General features: G+C 44.7%; 1 protein-coding gene across 1 annotated transcript; it reads right to left on the bottom strand.

Moving 5' to 3' along the window:
- Positions 1 to 14,373: 14,373 nt before the first annotated feature.
- On the bottom strand, positions 14,374 to 15,553 carry LOC123042442 (uncharacterized). Its single transcript, XM_044464892.1, has 3 exons — positions 15,304 to 15,553; positions 15,059 to 15,183; positions 14,374 to 14,963 (listed from the first exon to the last, which is right to left on the bottom strand). The coding sequence occupies exons 2-3, from the start codon at positions 15,161 to 15,163 to the stop codon at positions 14,649 to 14,651; spliced, it is 420 nt and encodes a 139-aa protein (XP_044320827.1). The 5' UTR covers positions 15,164 to 15,183; positions 15,304 to 15,553; the 3' UTR covers positions 14,374 to 14,648.
- Between the last annotated feature and the right edge of the window lie 396 nt (positions 15,554 to 15,949).

The raw sequence follows: 15,949 nt of genomic DNA, 5'->3' as shown, positions 1-15,949 counted from the left end.
GTCTATCGAGGCTCCATACATGACAATCAAAAAATGAGTGAGGGAGAAAGTCTGCACCATATATGAGAGAGGGAGAAACTCGACTGTTGTCGTGGGGTCGTTTCTCCTTCTTCTCCTTGTGCTAGACCTTTGTTAGGCACTAAGGGAAGGAGGAGTAACGACCATCATCGATGGTCAAAAAATCCGTGAGGGAGTGTGTCCACCATATATGAGAGAACGAAGAAGAATGCCAACTGTTGTCGTGGGGGTCGCTTCTCTTTTGTTCCCGTGTGCTAGACGTTTTGTTTTAATGCACTCGGGGACGAAGGGAGGAGCGACCATCACCAACGGTCGAATATATACACAACGTGAGCTAAGAGTTTTCAAAAAAAAGACTCGACGGACTGATAGTCAAACCGTGTTGAATAATAATGATCTAATTTAGTTTTTGTAGTACATATATTGAATTTTAGATGTTCAATCTTTGAATTATGAACATAGGAAATGTCGTCGAACGAAAGTCCCGGGGAGTGCTCCTGGTGCGGCGACAACCGGGGTTTCCGCGACAGGCCTCACTTGGTAGAAGGTCGGCGCTTCAACATGCATTAAGCTCGAGGAGGCATTCGATTATGAAATGGTACGCTATGACGCAAAGTGTTATTTTCGTAATTAAGGTCGACTTCTACTATTTCAACGTGTAATTTTTGTCTTTTACAATTCGACTAGCTTATCCCATGCCATGCAAGACGCTATGTCTTGGAGAGGATGGGTTTTGAAGATCATGAGAGGAATGAAACAAAGAAAATTCACCTAAGGACCCATCATGATATGGATTTTGAGGTAAATCTATACAATTCTGAAAGCGTATCCAATTTGGGTTGCCCGGATTGGGAAGCACTTTGCAAGATGTATGATTTTCAAGAGGGTATGTTTGTCACCATGGATCTTGGTGATCCTGACACCGAGGTAGACAATTTGGACATTTAGGTCCTTGTTGATACACTTCCAATTCTACCACTATGTGAGTTTCTCAAGCATAGTCATTAAGTAATTTATATTGTTTATTTTAAAATAGTTGACATCTTATTTTGATTGTGAGTTTCAAAGAATGTGCGGAAGATGATAGACAGAACCTACTACACGGATGGCTTTGAGTTAACTTATCAGGAGAAAAATCATCTGGTCGCATTTTGTACTAATCTTAAGAATTACAATGTCTATTATCAAACTCCTCCACATTATGGTCAATATGTGCCACTAGTGGACATGTTGAACTAAGCTAACATCAATGGAGATCTCATGGTAAGGTTTTTTAGTATTACGATATCTGTGCATCTTTTGCATAAATTCTTCTAAAACTGAACTACATTGCTAACTACAAAGTTATTACTATGTTTTTCAACAGATAATCCCGCAGGGGTGTGTGCCTCATCTGATGTTTCCGAAAGGTCGCCTTGATGTTTTGAATATACAGTCAGGTCATCCTACGAATCACTCCTGTTCATATCGGACTTCTAAAAGCAATGAAGACATGACAATCAAAGATTGGAACAAATGTATGGCCACTCGTAAGGAGGTACTTGGAAGCAACATTAGGCGAAGTGCAAGAGTTGGAGACAGGATAATCTCGAGTCAGGGCCTATCTTGTTTTATGCTATTTTACCTAAGAGAAGGTAGTAGGTTCTAGCTAATACTCATGATCATGTGCGATCATGTGCTAAGAACAACTAAGTAGGATTGGTTAGATGACTATGATGATGATGTGGTATCGAGTAGAAGTTGTATGATCGATGATGATGAGCAGGACTTGTTATTATGATACCAATGATGAGTTATTTATTATTATGATCGATGATGCATGATGCTAAGTTGTTATATGAGCATGATGAGTTATTATATAGATCAGTAGGTGAAATGAACATGGAATAGATTCAAGTGGAGGCAGCATGTGGTGCACATCGAAAGTACTACTAATCCAAACTAGATCAAGTTTGGATTAGTAGTACTTTCGACATGCACCACATGTTGCCTCCACTTGAATCTACTCCACGTTCATTTCACCCATTGTTATATATAATAACTAATCATGGTCATAAAATCATATGATGAAAGTACTGTATATAAAACCACAACATAAATAAGCTGTAGTTTCAAAAATACAGAAAAAGTTAGCAGCAGCGCTTTCCAGAAGAAACACTACTGCTACTTCCTATTATCTATAGCGCTTTACCAGATAAAGCGCTATTGCTAACTTGGTATAGCAGTAGCGCTGGCATTCCAGCGCTACTGCTAATGTTAGCTGTAGCGCCTTAGTGGTAGCGCTTGTACAAGCGCTACTGCTAGCTACAAAACAAGCGCTACTACTAGGGTTTTCCCTAATAGTGGCCCTACGCGATGGAGCAACATCTTGTCGGAGAATACGTCGTATAGGAGGTCTTGCCTAAGCTAGCACCTTGCACATGTTATTTTGTGCCTTTTTAGCAGAAGGAACTTTCATTAATCAATCAAAATAATTCCTTTCAGAATTGACTACGCTAGCTATCTCATCAAGAAAGTTTCGAAGCCAACAACCAGTTTGTTGTTGTGCCAGTCCCATACAAACATGGGTGTGGATAGCAACATTAGTATGTTGACTGATCTTAACTAGACTAATGTTCCTCTCATGAGCCAGATCATTCTGATCACAGTCCTCTGACAAACAACATACTTTGAATTTTACATCCAACAGAACTTGTTTATGGATGAGATAGATAAAAACAATGCTGCTAAACAATTCATATTTTCCTCAAAAAGTGCAGTAATGATAGTTCTTGTCTATTTGGTTCTTTCAGAATGTGAAAGGCAACAAAGCAAAACATGCTCAGAAATAATTAAATGTACATTAGTATTGTCATAAAAAACAATGAATTATTGAAGATCACACACATACAGTAATTAGTCAAGTTTGCCATCGGCAACAAACATGCCATAGGATATCACATATGCCTCTACTGGGTCTCTGTTAATGCAGAGTTCTTATCCTTGGCCAACTATTAGAGTTGCTAACTCAAATTTCCTATACAGTAGCAAATGTAGTATACATGATCGCTATAAGATTCCCCACTTTACACATTTCAGAATGGTGCTAACTTGTTGAAGATATAGCAAAATAAAATCCAATAAATATTAATTGAAAATTTTGACTAGAGAATGGTTTAAAAGTTTGTTATATATAACTTGCATGAATATAGTGTATATGTAGTCGTGTACCATTTAATATCTTGGTTAGAATCTCTAAAGTGTATGCTCTAAGTAATATCTTGATAGCGCTAGTTTCCGGTTAGGTATAAAATAGAAAAAACGAGAGCATATAAGATATTTAAGAGGAGTTGTCACCAAATTATTTCGCCTGCTTGTTTACTAGAAAGTTTTTTTTGCTTCAAATGTGTCTTACATGCTGAAGTGGATTCCGTACTTTGTTACCGGACTTGTGTGTGCTTTATTTAAGAGGCTAGCAAGGGCGCCTCCAGAATGATGTCGGTGTGCTGATGACATTGTTGCAGACCCGGGACAGTTTCGGACATGGAGTTTATGAGCTCGAGCTCACATGATGTCACGCCCAATATGCGACCCTATCCAAAAGGAACTTGAAGGTCCCATCAAGGATAGACCCGCATATTGAAACGCTTTTGCAAGGTGGATATCATTACATCAACATTACATAATAGATGGGGATACATACATAAGGCATACAATGCCACACGAATATAACAATACATCACATAAGAGCATCATCCGACTACAGATGAAACACAAACAGAAACTCAAATGACATCCACCCTGCTAGCCCAGGCTACCGACCTGGAACCTATCCCCTGATCGAAGAAGAAGTAGAAGAAGAACTCCAAAACAAGCAAACATCGCTCTCGCGTCATGATCATCGCATAACCTGTACCTGCAACTGTTGTTGTAGTAATCTGTGAGCCACGAGGACTCAGCAATCCCATTACCATGGGTATCAAGACTAGCAAAGCTTAATGGGTAAGGAAGGGGTAAAGTGGTGAGGTTGCAGCAGCGACTAAGCATATATGGTGGCTAACATACGCAAATAAGAGCGAGAAGAGAGCAAGCGGAACGGTCGTGAAGCTAGCAATGATCAAGAAGTGATCCTGAACTCCTACTTACATCAAACATAACCCAAAAACCGTGTTCACTTCCCGGACTCCACCGAAAAGGGACCATCACGGCTACACACGCAGTTGATGTGTTCTAATTCGGATCTGGTGTCAAGTTATCTACAACCGGACATTAACAAATTCCCATCTGCCCATAACCGGGGGCACGGCTTTCGAAAGTTTATACCCTGCAGGGGTGTCCCAACTTAGCCCATGACAAGCTCTCGCAATCAACGAAGGATATACCTTCTCCCAGGAAGACCCGATCAGACTCGGAATCCCGGTTTACAAGACATTTCGACAATGGTAAAACAAGACCAGCAAAGCCGCCCGATGTGCCGACAAATCCCGATAGGAGCTGCACATATCTCGTTCTCAGGGCACACCGGATAGGTCAGCCTACGAGTAAAACCAGCCCTCGAGTTGCCCCGCAGTCTGCCCGTTTCGGACCAACACTCGAAGGAGCACTGGCCCGGGGGGGCTAAAATAAAGATGACCCTCGGGCTCCGGAAACCCAAGGGAAAAAGGGCTAGGTGAGGCAAATGGTAAAACCAAGGTTGGGCCTTGCTGGAGGAGTTTTATTCAAAGCGAACTGTCAAGGGGGTCCCATAAATCACCCAACCGCGTAAGGAACGCAAAATCCGGGAACATAACACCGGTATGACGGAAACTAGGGCGGCAAGAGTGGAACAAAACACCAGGCATAAGGCCGAGTCTTCCACCCTTTACCAAGTATATAGATGCATTAATTAAATAAGAGATATTGTGATATCCCAACATAATCCTGTCCGTCATGGGGCAATCTTTAACTTCACCTGCAACTAACAACGCTATAAGAGGGCTGAGCAAAGCGGTAACATAGCCAAAAAATGATTTGCTAGGAAGGGTGTCAAAGGTTAGAGGTTTATGGCAATTTGGGAGGCTTGATGAGCAAAAGATAGGTAGCACAGCAAAGCGATAGAACGAAGCAACTAGCATATCAATGATAGTAGTGAGATCCAGGGTAGCGGTCATCTTGCTTGAAATCCCGCTAGGAAGAAGAACGAGTCCATGAAGAAGACAAGCGGAAGTAGTCAAACGGATCCTCACAACTCCGGAACGAAACCGAAGCTAACGAGAGAAGCAAACCGGAAAGAAGCAAACAACATGGTAAACAACCATCACATAAACATGGCATGATGCACAATCAAGTATGATGCATGTCCGGTTTAATGAGGCATGTCATGGCAAAGTGCACAAACAATCCTACAAATTAAGTGGAGCTCAAAATGCAAAACACCACATCAATTATTTAGTTCACTCCCGGTTAGGCTACTCATCAATATTAAATGTTGTTCAACATGACAAGAGGTGAAGCATATGAAAAACTACCTATCTAGACAAGTTTAAATGAGGCCGGAATAACAAACAACAAGTCCGGAAAATCCCCATATGCATATTTTAGATTCAGTACTGTTCTGCCCTAAACACAATTTTAGAGTTGTTAAACAGTAAAATAAAGTGCACCATGTTAAACTAGGCATTTTTCCACCCCATTTACATATAAAGTTTATTATATTTGGAGCTACGGTTATTTAGTTATAAAAGAAATCATTTTAACATGGCATTTATGTAAAATTAAACAAACAACAAGTTTAAACATATTTAACATGGATGAAAGTGGCAAATTATTAATCTACACAAAATTCTAAGCATTTTACATATATAAATCATTTTAATCCGATGCACGGTTGTTGAGTTATTAAATGCATGAACATGAGGGTTTTTTCTGTAAAACAGTAAATCACTAGATAATGCTAAAATCGCAGATCTGAAAAAATACTATGCTGGGCCGAATCTAGGCAGAGGTCCAACAGAATGGAAAAAAAGGGGCGCTGGGGGGGTGTGGCCTCACCCAGTGGGCTTCGGCCCGGTTCGGTGAAGGCAGCAGGCTGAGGGGCGACGCGAGCGAGCTGGGCCTTGGCGATGCGGACGGGGTCGACAGGAGTCAACACGGGCGCCTAGCTCGTCCTCGAAGCAGAGGAAGAAGGGGCGCGACAGCAGGAGGAAGGAAGCGGCGGCGCTGGAGGGTCCTGGCGACGGGGACGGCATGGAGGCGAATGGAGATCGGGCGCTGGACGGCGTAGGCGAGCTAGGCAGCTGGATCCGGGCGCGACAAAGGCAGGGGAGGCATCTCCCATCGGTGGTCCTGGTGGCGCTGCAGCGAAGATAGAGAGAGCAGTCAAGAGATACGAACAAGAGAGAAATAGCGAAGGGAAGAAAGGAACAGGGCAGGGGAGGCAACCTGGTGGTTGAGGTCTCTGGCGGGGGCGCTCCGACGAGCAGGCGGCAGCGCGGGAGGAGGAGGTTGGCGCTTGAACGAGGGGCTCCTGGCCCGGGGACGACGGGCGCGAGGAGTCCCGCGTGTGCTCGGCGAAGCGGGAGGCGTTCAGCACAGGTGCAGAGACGGGGGCGACTTGGAGGAGCTGGTTGCCGGCGGCGGCGGCGTGAGGGGACGAGGCCGAGCGCTACTGCTCGGGGCCTCGAGCAGCTCCACGATCCCTTCCGGGTCGAGGGGAGAAGAGGTAGGCCTCGGGCGCTTGGGGAAGAAGCATTTGAGCTCGAGATCGAGGCTCCTGATCTGAAGCTGGGCAGGAGGATGGATCGAGAGGAGGAGGAGGGTGGCTGCTGGGATTTCGGCGGCGCGGAAAACCAAGGGAGGATTTTGGATCGGGAGGAGATCTGGGAAGATCCCGAGGTGGAAGGAGAGACCCGATGGAGTGGCGGCGCTGCGGATGGAATGGATGGGACATGAGGCCTAAAAACTAGGGTTAGAATGATATTTATATCCAATGAATTTAGGTTAGGGAATATCACGACCCTATGATCGAAATCGGACGGCTGAGAAAACAGACTAGGGAAGCTCAAATAAGAAAACGGTGATGTTTTAGGGATGTTGGGGGATGATTCGGACTCATCGGTAACAACACCCGGGTCGGGTCCGGGACAACTTTCGGACGCGCGCGAGGGGTCTGCGAGCTGGCAAGAGAGGTTAGGTGGTCACGGTCAAGAGGGAAGCGAAAACCCGATTGGTCTGGAACGATCAGCGCGAGCAAGGCGATCCGAGGGAAGGTGATGAAGGCAAAGGGAGAAACGGCAACGACGAACGAATGCAAGTTTTAAAACATGACGGCAACGGAGTGCCGATGCAATGCGAATGATGCGATGATGAAATGCAAGACATGAACAAGATGCAAAACAAAACAAAAACAAAAACCCAACCATGGAGGAAAATAACATATCGCATTTCCGGAAAAGGCAAGGGTTGGAGTTACGAATATGAAAAGTTGTATCCGGGGCGTTACACATGAGCTCAGGTAAACAGTAAAATCCGACAAAATAAGTGAACATAAAATCAAAACATTCTGATTTTTGGGGCAAGAAGCATTGGCGCTTTTTGTACATGTGTGTAAATTTTCATGACGAAATCACATTTGTGGAGGTGTCTTTAAAAAGAGTGTTTTTGAAAGCATTTTCGGAGCTTCAATTTTGTTTTTTGCTGTCCACACCTTCACAAGTGTGATTTCATCATGATTTTTTTTCGAAACCATCATGAAATTTTGCATGCGTATAGAAAAAACAACAATGTTTCTTGATTTTTTTCATAACATTGTAAAAAAATAATATTTTTTTCAAAATTTATTGTTGACTTAAGATCATGTGAGCTTGAGTTCAACTACAATTAATTAGGTTTTGGTGGTATCTCTCCTTCTAGGGTTTTTTTGCGGGTCTCCTTCTAGTTTTCTAATCTGTTTTGGGTGGGATGGATGAGCTACACTGTTACTTTTTTTTTGCGGGTGAGCTACACTGTTACTTGTTTATAATAAATGTACTAAATGATGACTGGATGGTCTAAAATTTCAGATTTGATTGGAAGTCACATCATAACATGTATGCGAAATATTTGTGAAGTACTGAAAAAAATCTAAATCTTTAATTGCATGAGAAGTTTTTTGTAACAAAAGAGGGCCTCCCCCTCTGACTTCCATTAATTAAGAGAAACCAACTGGTCTTAGTTACTACTACAAACTACCCACCCCAACCACAAACGGAAGTATGAAAGACTACCATCACTATCAACTAATTTGTTACGACCTAGGATAATAAACTCATGAGCTTGGTCTTACTTCATCCTAAACGAAAGAAGACTTCCATATCCAAGTTTAGCTAAAGTTCTAGCGCATGCCACGCGTGCCGACCCAGAGTGACGGAGCATCACCTTCGTGATCAAGTGCAGTTTTTAAGGAACAAACTGGGACCAAACAGGCAGAAACTACGCATCACCTTCTTGTAATCTTTTAAATCTTTAATTGCATGATAATTTATCAGGCAGAAACTACACATCATCTTCTTGTAATCTTTTAAATCTTTAATTGCAGAGGGTGAAACCACGTGTTACGGCTGAGATGAATGCGACCTTGCTCAAGCCATAAACAACAGAAGAGGTAAAGGTAGCTATGTTCAGTATTGGAGATTTTAAAGCACCAGGTACTGATGGAATTCATGCTATCTTTTATAAGAAATTTTGGTCCGTGGTAGGGGAGCAGGTGACGGAAGAAGTATTGCATGCTCTGAATAACCATAGTATACCCATGGGGTGGAATGAAACGACAGTGATTCTTATTCCTAAGGTGGACAATCCAGAGTCCATCACTCAGTTTCGGCTTATTAGCTTCTGCAACCTTGTGTATAAGGTAATTTCCAAGGTTCTATCCAACAGGTTGAAATCAATTCTTCCGGAAATTATTTCTTTGACGTAAAGTGCTTTTGTTCCCGGTAGACTTATCACTGACAATGTGCTGGTTGCTTCTGAGTGCTTCCATGCAATGAAGAACCGCAGACAAGGAAATCATGGTATTTGTGCAGTTAAACTTGATATGCATAAAGCTTATGATTGTGTTGAATGGGGCTTTCTCCGTGACATGATGCTTCGTTTGGGATTCAACACGGCACTACTAAGAAAAAGGCTATAGATAATATGGACACTAATAGCGCACCATGTGTGGTGCGCCATTAGTAGTTTTGAAAAATAAAAATTTGTTACTACGCACCGTGGGATAGTGCGCCATTACTAGTTGACATAGTAATGGTGTACCACACCCATCGTGCGCCATTAGTAGTTTAAAAATAAAAATAAAAAAAACAATTTGTTAGTAATGGCGCACCGGTGGACAGTGCGCCATTACTAGTTTTAACTAGTAATGGCACTGTCCACCGGTGCGCCATTACTAAGTTTTTTTCAAAAAAAAGTTAAAGTTTTTTTAAAACTAGTAATGGCGCACTGTGGGCGTGGTGCGCCATTACTAGTTAAACTAGTAACGGCGCACTGCGCCCACAGTGCGCCATTACTAACTTGGCCCAAAAATTGCACCCCCCGTGGACCGCCTTTTCAGTTTTTAAAAATAAATAAAAGAAAATGATGGAAATGTCAAAAAATAAAGAAAATAAGTTTCCCATGTGATATGTGGTCTAGTTGTTGGGAAAATTTGCAAATATGAATTTCGACTTTATTTGCAAAATCTCTCGAGAATTTGTAAAATGGGTATAACTTTTGCATACTAACTCGGATGAAAAAGTTTTTTATATGAAAAATCATCTACTCGAAAAGTTACATCCAAATTTAACTGGGGAAACCCTGTTAAACATTTTCAAAATCCTCAAAAACCTAACAGAAAAAAAGTTACGGGGCTTTTAAGATCTGGAGGCAAAAAAATTCAGAAAATTTCAAACTTACTAGTGGCGCACCGTTTGCTTGGTGCGCCACTAGTAACAGAAAAAAAAATTAGTTTTGAATTTTTTTTCGGGATTTTTTTTTCAAAATATGATACGTAATATGACCGGGAAGTTTGAAATAATTTTTCAAAATTTCATCACACTCATGAACATGAACAAAGTCGTAAACATCAACAAGGTTTAATAGGATTGATATGCTAGATATATCAACAAGTGCCTGTGAAGTGAGCTGGTGCTGGGGGTGGATAGAACTCTGAAGTTAAGCGTGCTTGGGCTGGAGTAGTGTGAGGATGGGTGACCTTTTGCGAAGTTTGACCACGGAGTGTGATTTGACCTGAGATTAAGCATATTGACCTGAGATTAAGCCATAGTGACCCGAGATTAACAAAAAAAAATTTGAAATTTTTTTTCAAAAAAAATTGTTACTAATGGCGCACTCCTATGTGGTGCGCCATTACTAAGTGAGATAGTAATGGCGCACCTCTAGGCATACTAATGGCGCACTACAGGTGCGCCATTAGTATCTGGTATACTGATGGTGCACCAGTGGTGCGCCATTAGTAAAAAATTCTAATGGCGTGATGCTAGTGGCGCACCTGTAGTGCGCCATTAGTAACAAAAACAGGTGCGCCACTAGCAGGTCTTTTTCTAGTAGTGCGGATTGGGTTGACATGATGATGATATGTGTGACCAGTGTCAACTATAGAGTATGGTTCAATAATGACGAGACAAGAGGCTTTTACCCCACACTAGGGGTTCGCGGCAAGGATATTCCTTGATCCTATACTTATTCTTAATTTGTGCTGAAGGTTTGTCCAGTCTTCTAGCGCATGAGGAGGAGATCGGTGGTATCCAAGGTGTTAGGATATGCCGTAGTGCACCATCAGTCTCACACTTATTTTTTGCTGATGATTCCCTAATTCTGATGAGAGCGAATGCGTTGAACGTCACATCACTCCAAGGTGCTCTAGACTTGTCCTGTGCCAATTCTGGTCAATTGATTAGTGAAGCAAAGTCTAGTATTTTCTTTAGTCCAAATACTAGAGTGGAAATTAGAGAGAAAGTTTGTTCCAAATTGAATATTATGGCTGAGGCTCTATCAGACAAGTACTTGGGTCTACCCACTCATGTAGGGATTGACCGTAGTGACAGCTTCATTCATTTGATTGAGAAAGTTGTTGCGAGAATCATGGGATGGAGCCAGAAGACTTTGTCGATCAGTGGCAAAGAGGTTTTGCTCAAGGCTATTGCTCAGGCTATTCCTACATATGCTATGTCAGTATTCAAGATCCCGAAAAACATTTGTAAGGATATTTGTAATGCCATTGCTAGATTTTGATGGGGAGGTACACAAGATAAAAAGAAACTACACTGGAAGGCTTGGTGGAAAATGTGTGTCCCAAAAAAGAAGGTGGGATGGGTTTTAGAGATTTGCACTATTTTAACCAAGCTTTGCTAGCGAAATAGTGCTGGCGTTTGTTGAATGACCCAGATTATCTTTGCACCTAGGTCCTAAGAGCGAAGTATTACCCTGATGGGGACTTGTTGAACACAACTCTGATAAAAGGTGCATCTTTTACATGGCAGAGTATCATGCAAGGACTGAAAATGTTTAAGAGAGGGTCTATTTGGAGACCAAGGAATGGAGAATCAATAAATATTTGGCCTGATTAGTGGAATCCTTCAAGTCATGATAGGAAGATAATGACACCAAGAGGGCAATGCATACTTCGTCGGTGCAAGAACTTATAGATCCATCAACTGGAGACTGGGATGAAGAGCTATTGCGGGATATTTTCTGGCCAGTGGACGTCGAAAAGATCTTGCATATCCCACTTCCGTCACATGGACATCCGGATTTTATTGCCTGGCAGTTTACAAATTCTGGCCGTTTCACGATGAAATCTGCATACCACGTGGAATGGCGTGCTGAATATCGAACCAGGGCTCGCTTAGATCATGTAGTGGAAGGCAGTGAGCCACACCCGGTTTGGAAGAAGGTATGGGCTAGTTGTGTTCCTCCAAAGGTGCAGATATTTACTTGGCGAGCGCTACATGGGATCATACCGTGTTACTGTGCACTGAGTGATAGACACATGAAATCGCCTATTATCTGCCTGGTGTGCAAGGTTGATCCGGAAGACTTGAGACACATGATGTTTCTGTGTCTAAGAGCAAAAGAAGTTTCGTCCTCGCTGGAGATGGGGAATAGTGTGTCTAGGGCAGCAAGGCTAGACAGACCCGGTTCAGAAATTTTGGAGGAGTTAATGTTTACTCAGATTCTGAATGATGATAACCAACAAACTAGAAATAGCACGGAACTGATCATGGTGGCTTGTTGGTTTCTCTGGTGGGAACGAAGACATATTACACATGGAGGTAATATTGGTTCTCCGGGTCGTACAGGTCTAACTATTAGAACCACTGTAGCAAACTGTATCACCGAAAAAATGAAGCATGTGAGGATGGAGAAAGGTTGGACAAGCCCAGCGAGGGGATCCGTTAAACTAAATGTCGATGCAGCTTTTGACGCTTATTCTGGTTCGGGTGCTCTAGGAGCAATTATCAGAGATACCGGAGGGATATTTATTGCTGCTGCGATGAGCTATAAGCAACATGATCTAGACGTGCCCAGTATGGAAGCATCAGCGCTCTTGGTCAGAGGATGGCACAAAATCTGATCATACATGCGATCACAGTGGAGAGCGATTCCATGGAGATTGTGAATGCAACTCATCACCAGTCGGAGTACAGTGCCTCGGGGGCGGTGATCACCGACGACTGCAGGGAACTCTTAAGTTCTTTTCACATGGCGACAATGCGTCAACTGTAATCAAGAAGCTAACAATGGGTCTTGGTTGGATTCTTTCAAAAAAGATGATAAAAAACTGGTGTTAGTGGGGGTGTCCACAGTATGTTGGGCTTTATGGAAATCCAGAAATGGGATTATTTTTGAAAAGAAAGAATCTCTGACCCTATGACTATAATCAAAACAATGACATACTACTAGGGAATACCCTAGTAGTAGCGCGGGGTAATGACCTATTAGTAGCGCGGGGGCCCGTGCTACTAATACGGCGCCACATCTAACTTTTAGCAGTAGCGCGGGTTACTACTTCTGCTAGTAGTAGCGCGTTTGCCACCCACGCTACTACTTCTTAGCTGTAGCGTGGGTAAGGTTCCCGCGCTACTACTAACTAATTAGGATTTAAAAAAATAAATTCATCCAAGGCTGCTGCTGCTATTGGGCGTCAACATCGTCTCCATCCAGTGCTGATGCTGGTCTTGGAGGGGATGAAGTCGTCCATGGTTATGGTGCTTCCCCGCCCAACTCATCCTCACACCTCTCCTCTCTGCTGCTACCACAAAAGAAGAGAAAACGATTAGAAGGATGAAGAGAGAGAGAGAGAGAGAGAGAGAGAGAGAGAGAGAGAGAGAGAGAGAGAGAGAGAGAGAGAGAGAGAGAGAGAGAGAGAGAGAGAGAGATTGAGAGGAGTAGGAAGAACAACTCACCTGTGGTTGTGTCCATGGCGGATCTGGCCGCCGCCATGGATGGCGCTCTGCTGGATCTCCCTCTCCTTCCAACATCAGAGAAGGAGGAGGAAAGAGGGGGAGGGGGCTGCGGCGGGAGTGGACGTCGCCGGATTTGGGGGAGGCATGAGGTGCGAGGCCGGCGGTGGTGGTGGAGGCGGAAGTGAATCGCGGGTGGGAGGGAGAAGCGGAATGGGAGAGCCTATGGACAGAGGGGAGAGTGAGGGAGAGAGGAGGGATTCAGCCGAGGATATGGAGACTCCACCTACCTTGTACTTAGTAGTAGCGAGGGGTATAAACCCGCGCTACTACTATCAACTTAGTAGTAGCGCGGGTTCATACCCCTCGCTACTACTATTGCATGTCTCGGGGGGGGGGGGGGGGGCATGGTAGAGACTGCTTAGTAGTAGCGAGGGTTAAAAACCCGCCCTACTACTATCAACTTAGTAGCAGCGATGTGTAAAAAACCACATTACTACTAAGTAGCAGCAGCAAGGGGTATAAACCCGCGCTATTAGTAAGCGCCTGCCTATAAGCTTTTCCCTAGTAGTGACACATTGGATGGTGGATTGGTCTATTTTGCAGATAAAGGAGCAGCAAAAAAAGGTCCTGGAGCTGGGGGCACGAGTGCTAGAACGGGTAGCAAGTGAAGTTTATGCGGCCTCTCAAGGGTGGAGAATCAATGTGGCATGGCTGGAATGATGAAAAATCTCTTCTTGGAGGACGTCTGGACTGCTTGCTCTACCCGTGTCGCAAGTAGGTACCCGTCGTCGAGTCCAGACAAAACGGAGGCAAGACGTCTACACTCAACATGATCTCAACGGAGGCACGACGAGCGCAGCCCCGGCCGGCCCGCCCCCAGCCGATCAAGAGGAACATGGTAAGGTACCCCGCAACGAAAAATCCGGACCAAACCGGCGAGAACGCTGAACCCGGATGGAAAACAATGATCAATACTTGAAACGACATACGTAGGAGTTCATGAACATAAATCCCGGACACTGGTAGATTCACACATACATACGGCACTCGATCAGTCCTCTCCTCGCAGCATACTGCGTGCATTCTACAGGTTTATTCTTCCTTAGCTAGAACCACGATGTCATCAGTATACCTTTCCCACGAGCTGATACATGCACATAATCACACATAATCTCATGCAGCTAGCTCAACTAAGCGTGGCTGCGTGGTGCGTGCTGCTTGCCCTACTCCTCAGTCCTCACCTACCAGGTAGAGAGCCATGCCGCAGATGATGTCGCCCAGCATGAACAGGATCGAGGCCAGTGCGAAGTAGACTCCTGGGTGGAGGATGTAGATGGCGCCGCGGAACATGCAGTGGCCGGCGCTGGCGACCGCGACCGCGAAGTTGGCCAGTTCACGGGTGACCCAGCGGGGCCGGCGTGGGAGCAGCAGCGCCAGCGCCGCCGCGGTTGCCTGGGATCCAGCGCAGCACAGAGTCCCGATCCAGAGGGCGCTGAAGCAGGCGGCCTTGGTGTCCGTCAGCGCATCGCACTTGCAGGTCATGGCCTGCATGCATATGGAGACGACGAACAGGACCGGCGCGTGATAGATCGGTCGGTCAGAAACTCGATCGGAATGTACAGGGTCCAAGGGGTAATTACCTGGCTGCAGGAGAGGGTGTAGTGGACCAAGGCCATGGCGCAGGCGCTGAGGAGCACCCATCCGCAAGCCAGCCTGACAGAACCTGGGATCTTCTGGCCGTCCATGGCCGCTAGGACGAGATCAGCTACAACGCGTCACACAATCAGCTTAATTTCAACAGGAAAGAATCAAGAAGAAGAAGAAGAAGAAGAAGTTTATGGCCGGCCGGGATCAATGGGACGGAGGGGGAGGGGAGGGGACTCACCCTCACTGCTCCGATTGCTTGCTAGCTTGACGGGTTCGAGCTGGAGAGAGGAGAGCAATGGCGGGGCAGAACGGCCACGCTCGTGGAGCGGCTTAAGAGCAGCTGCGAGCCAGCGATGGAAAGCGACGACGCGGCCCCGGGTGTGCCGGCCCCAACACCCGCAACGTGTCGATGAATGGATGGCAGTGACGATGGGGCTGGGCACAAGGAAGGAAACTGCGGGCAAGCAGCGCCTGTGGAGCCTGATCGATCGGTCCTTTGGCAACGCTAATTCCTTTCGCGCAATGTGATGTGAGTAAAGCTCAGCGCGCGCACATAGCTAATTGATAGCTATGGACCGGCCATTCCATTTGTGTGCTTCCCCCGTCACCCATGCCCACTCCGACCACTGTTGCTTCAACCAACATTTTCATCAGCTAGCTATTACTACACCTTACTCCTAGCCTAGAAGCCTAGCGGGTGGTAGTACTTACATCATTCTGACTAGTATATTTTTCATATATTTTACTTTAGATTATTTCTACGTTGGATGTCGTTAGCCGGTATGCACAAGGCCGCACGAACTTAATTTGGAGTTACATCACATATATATTAGGTTACTGGTCATAGATCGATTAGGTTTTGAAGATGGATCATGAGACCCATT

This window comes from Triticum aestivum, chromosome 2B (assembly GCF_018294505.1).
Source record: "Triticum aestivum cultivar Chinese Spring chromosome 2B, IWGSC CS RefSeq v2.1, whole genome shotgun sequence".
Classification (NCBI taxonomy): Eukaryota; Viridiplantae; Streptophyta; class Magnoliopsida; order Poales; family Poaceae; genus Triticum; species Triticum aestivum.
This window is presented reverse-complemented; position numbering and strand designations above follow the sequence as displayed.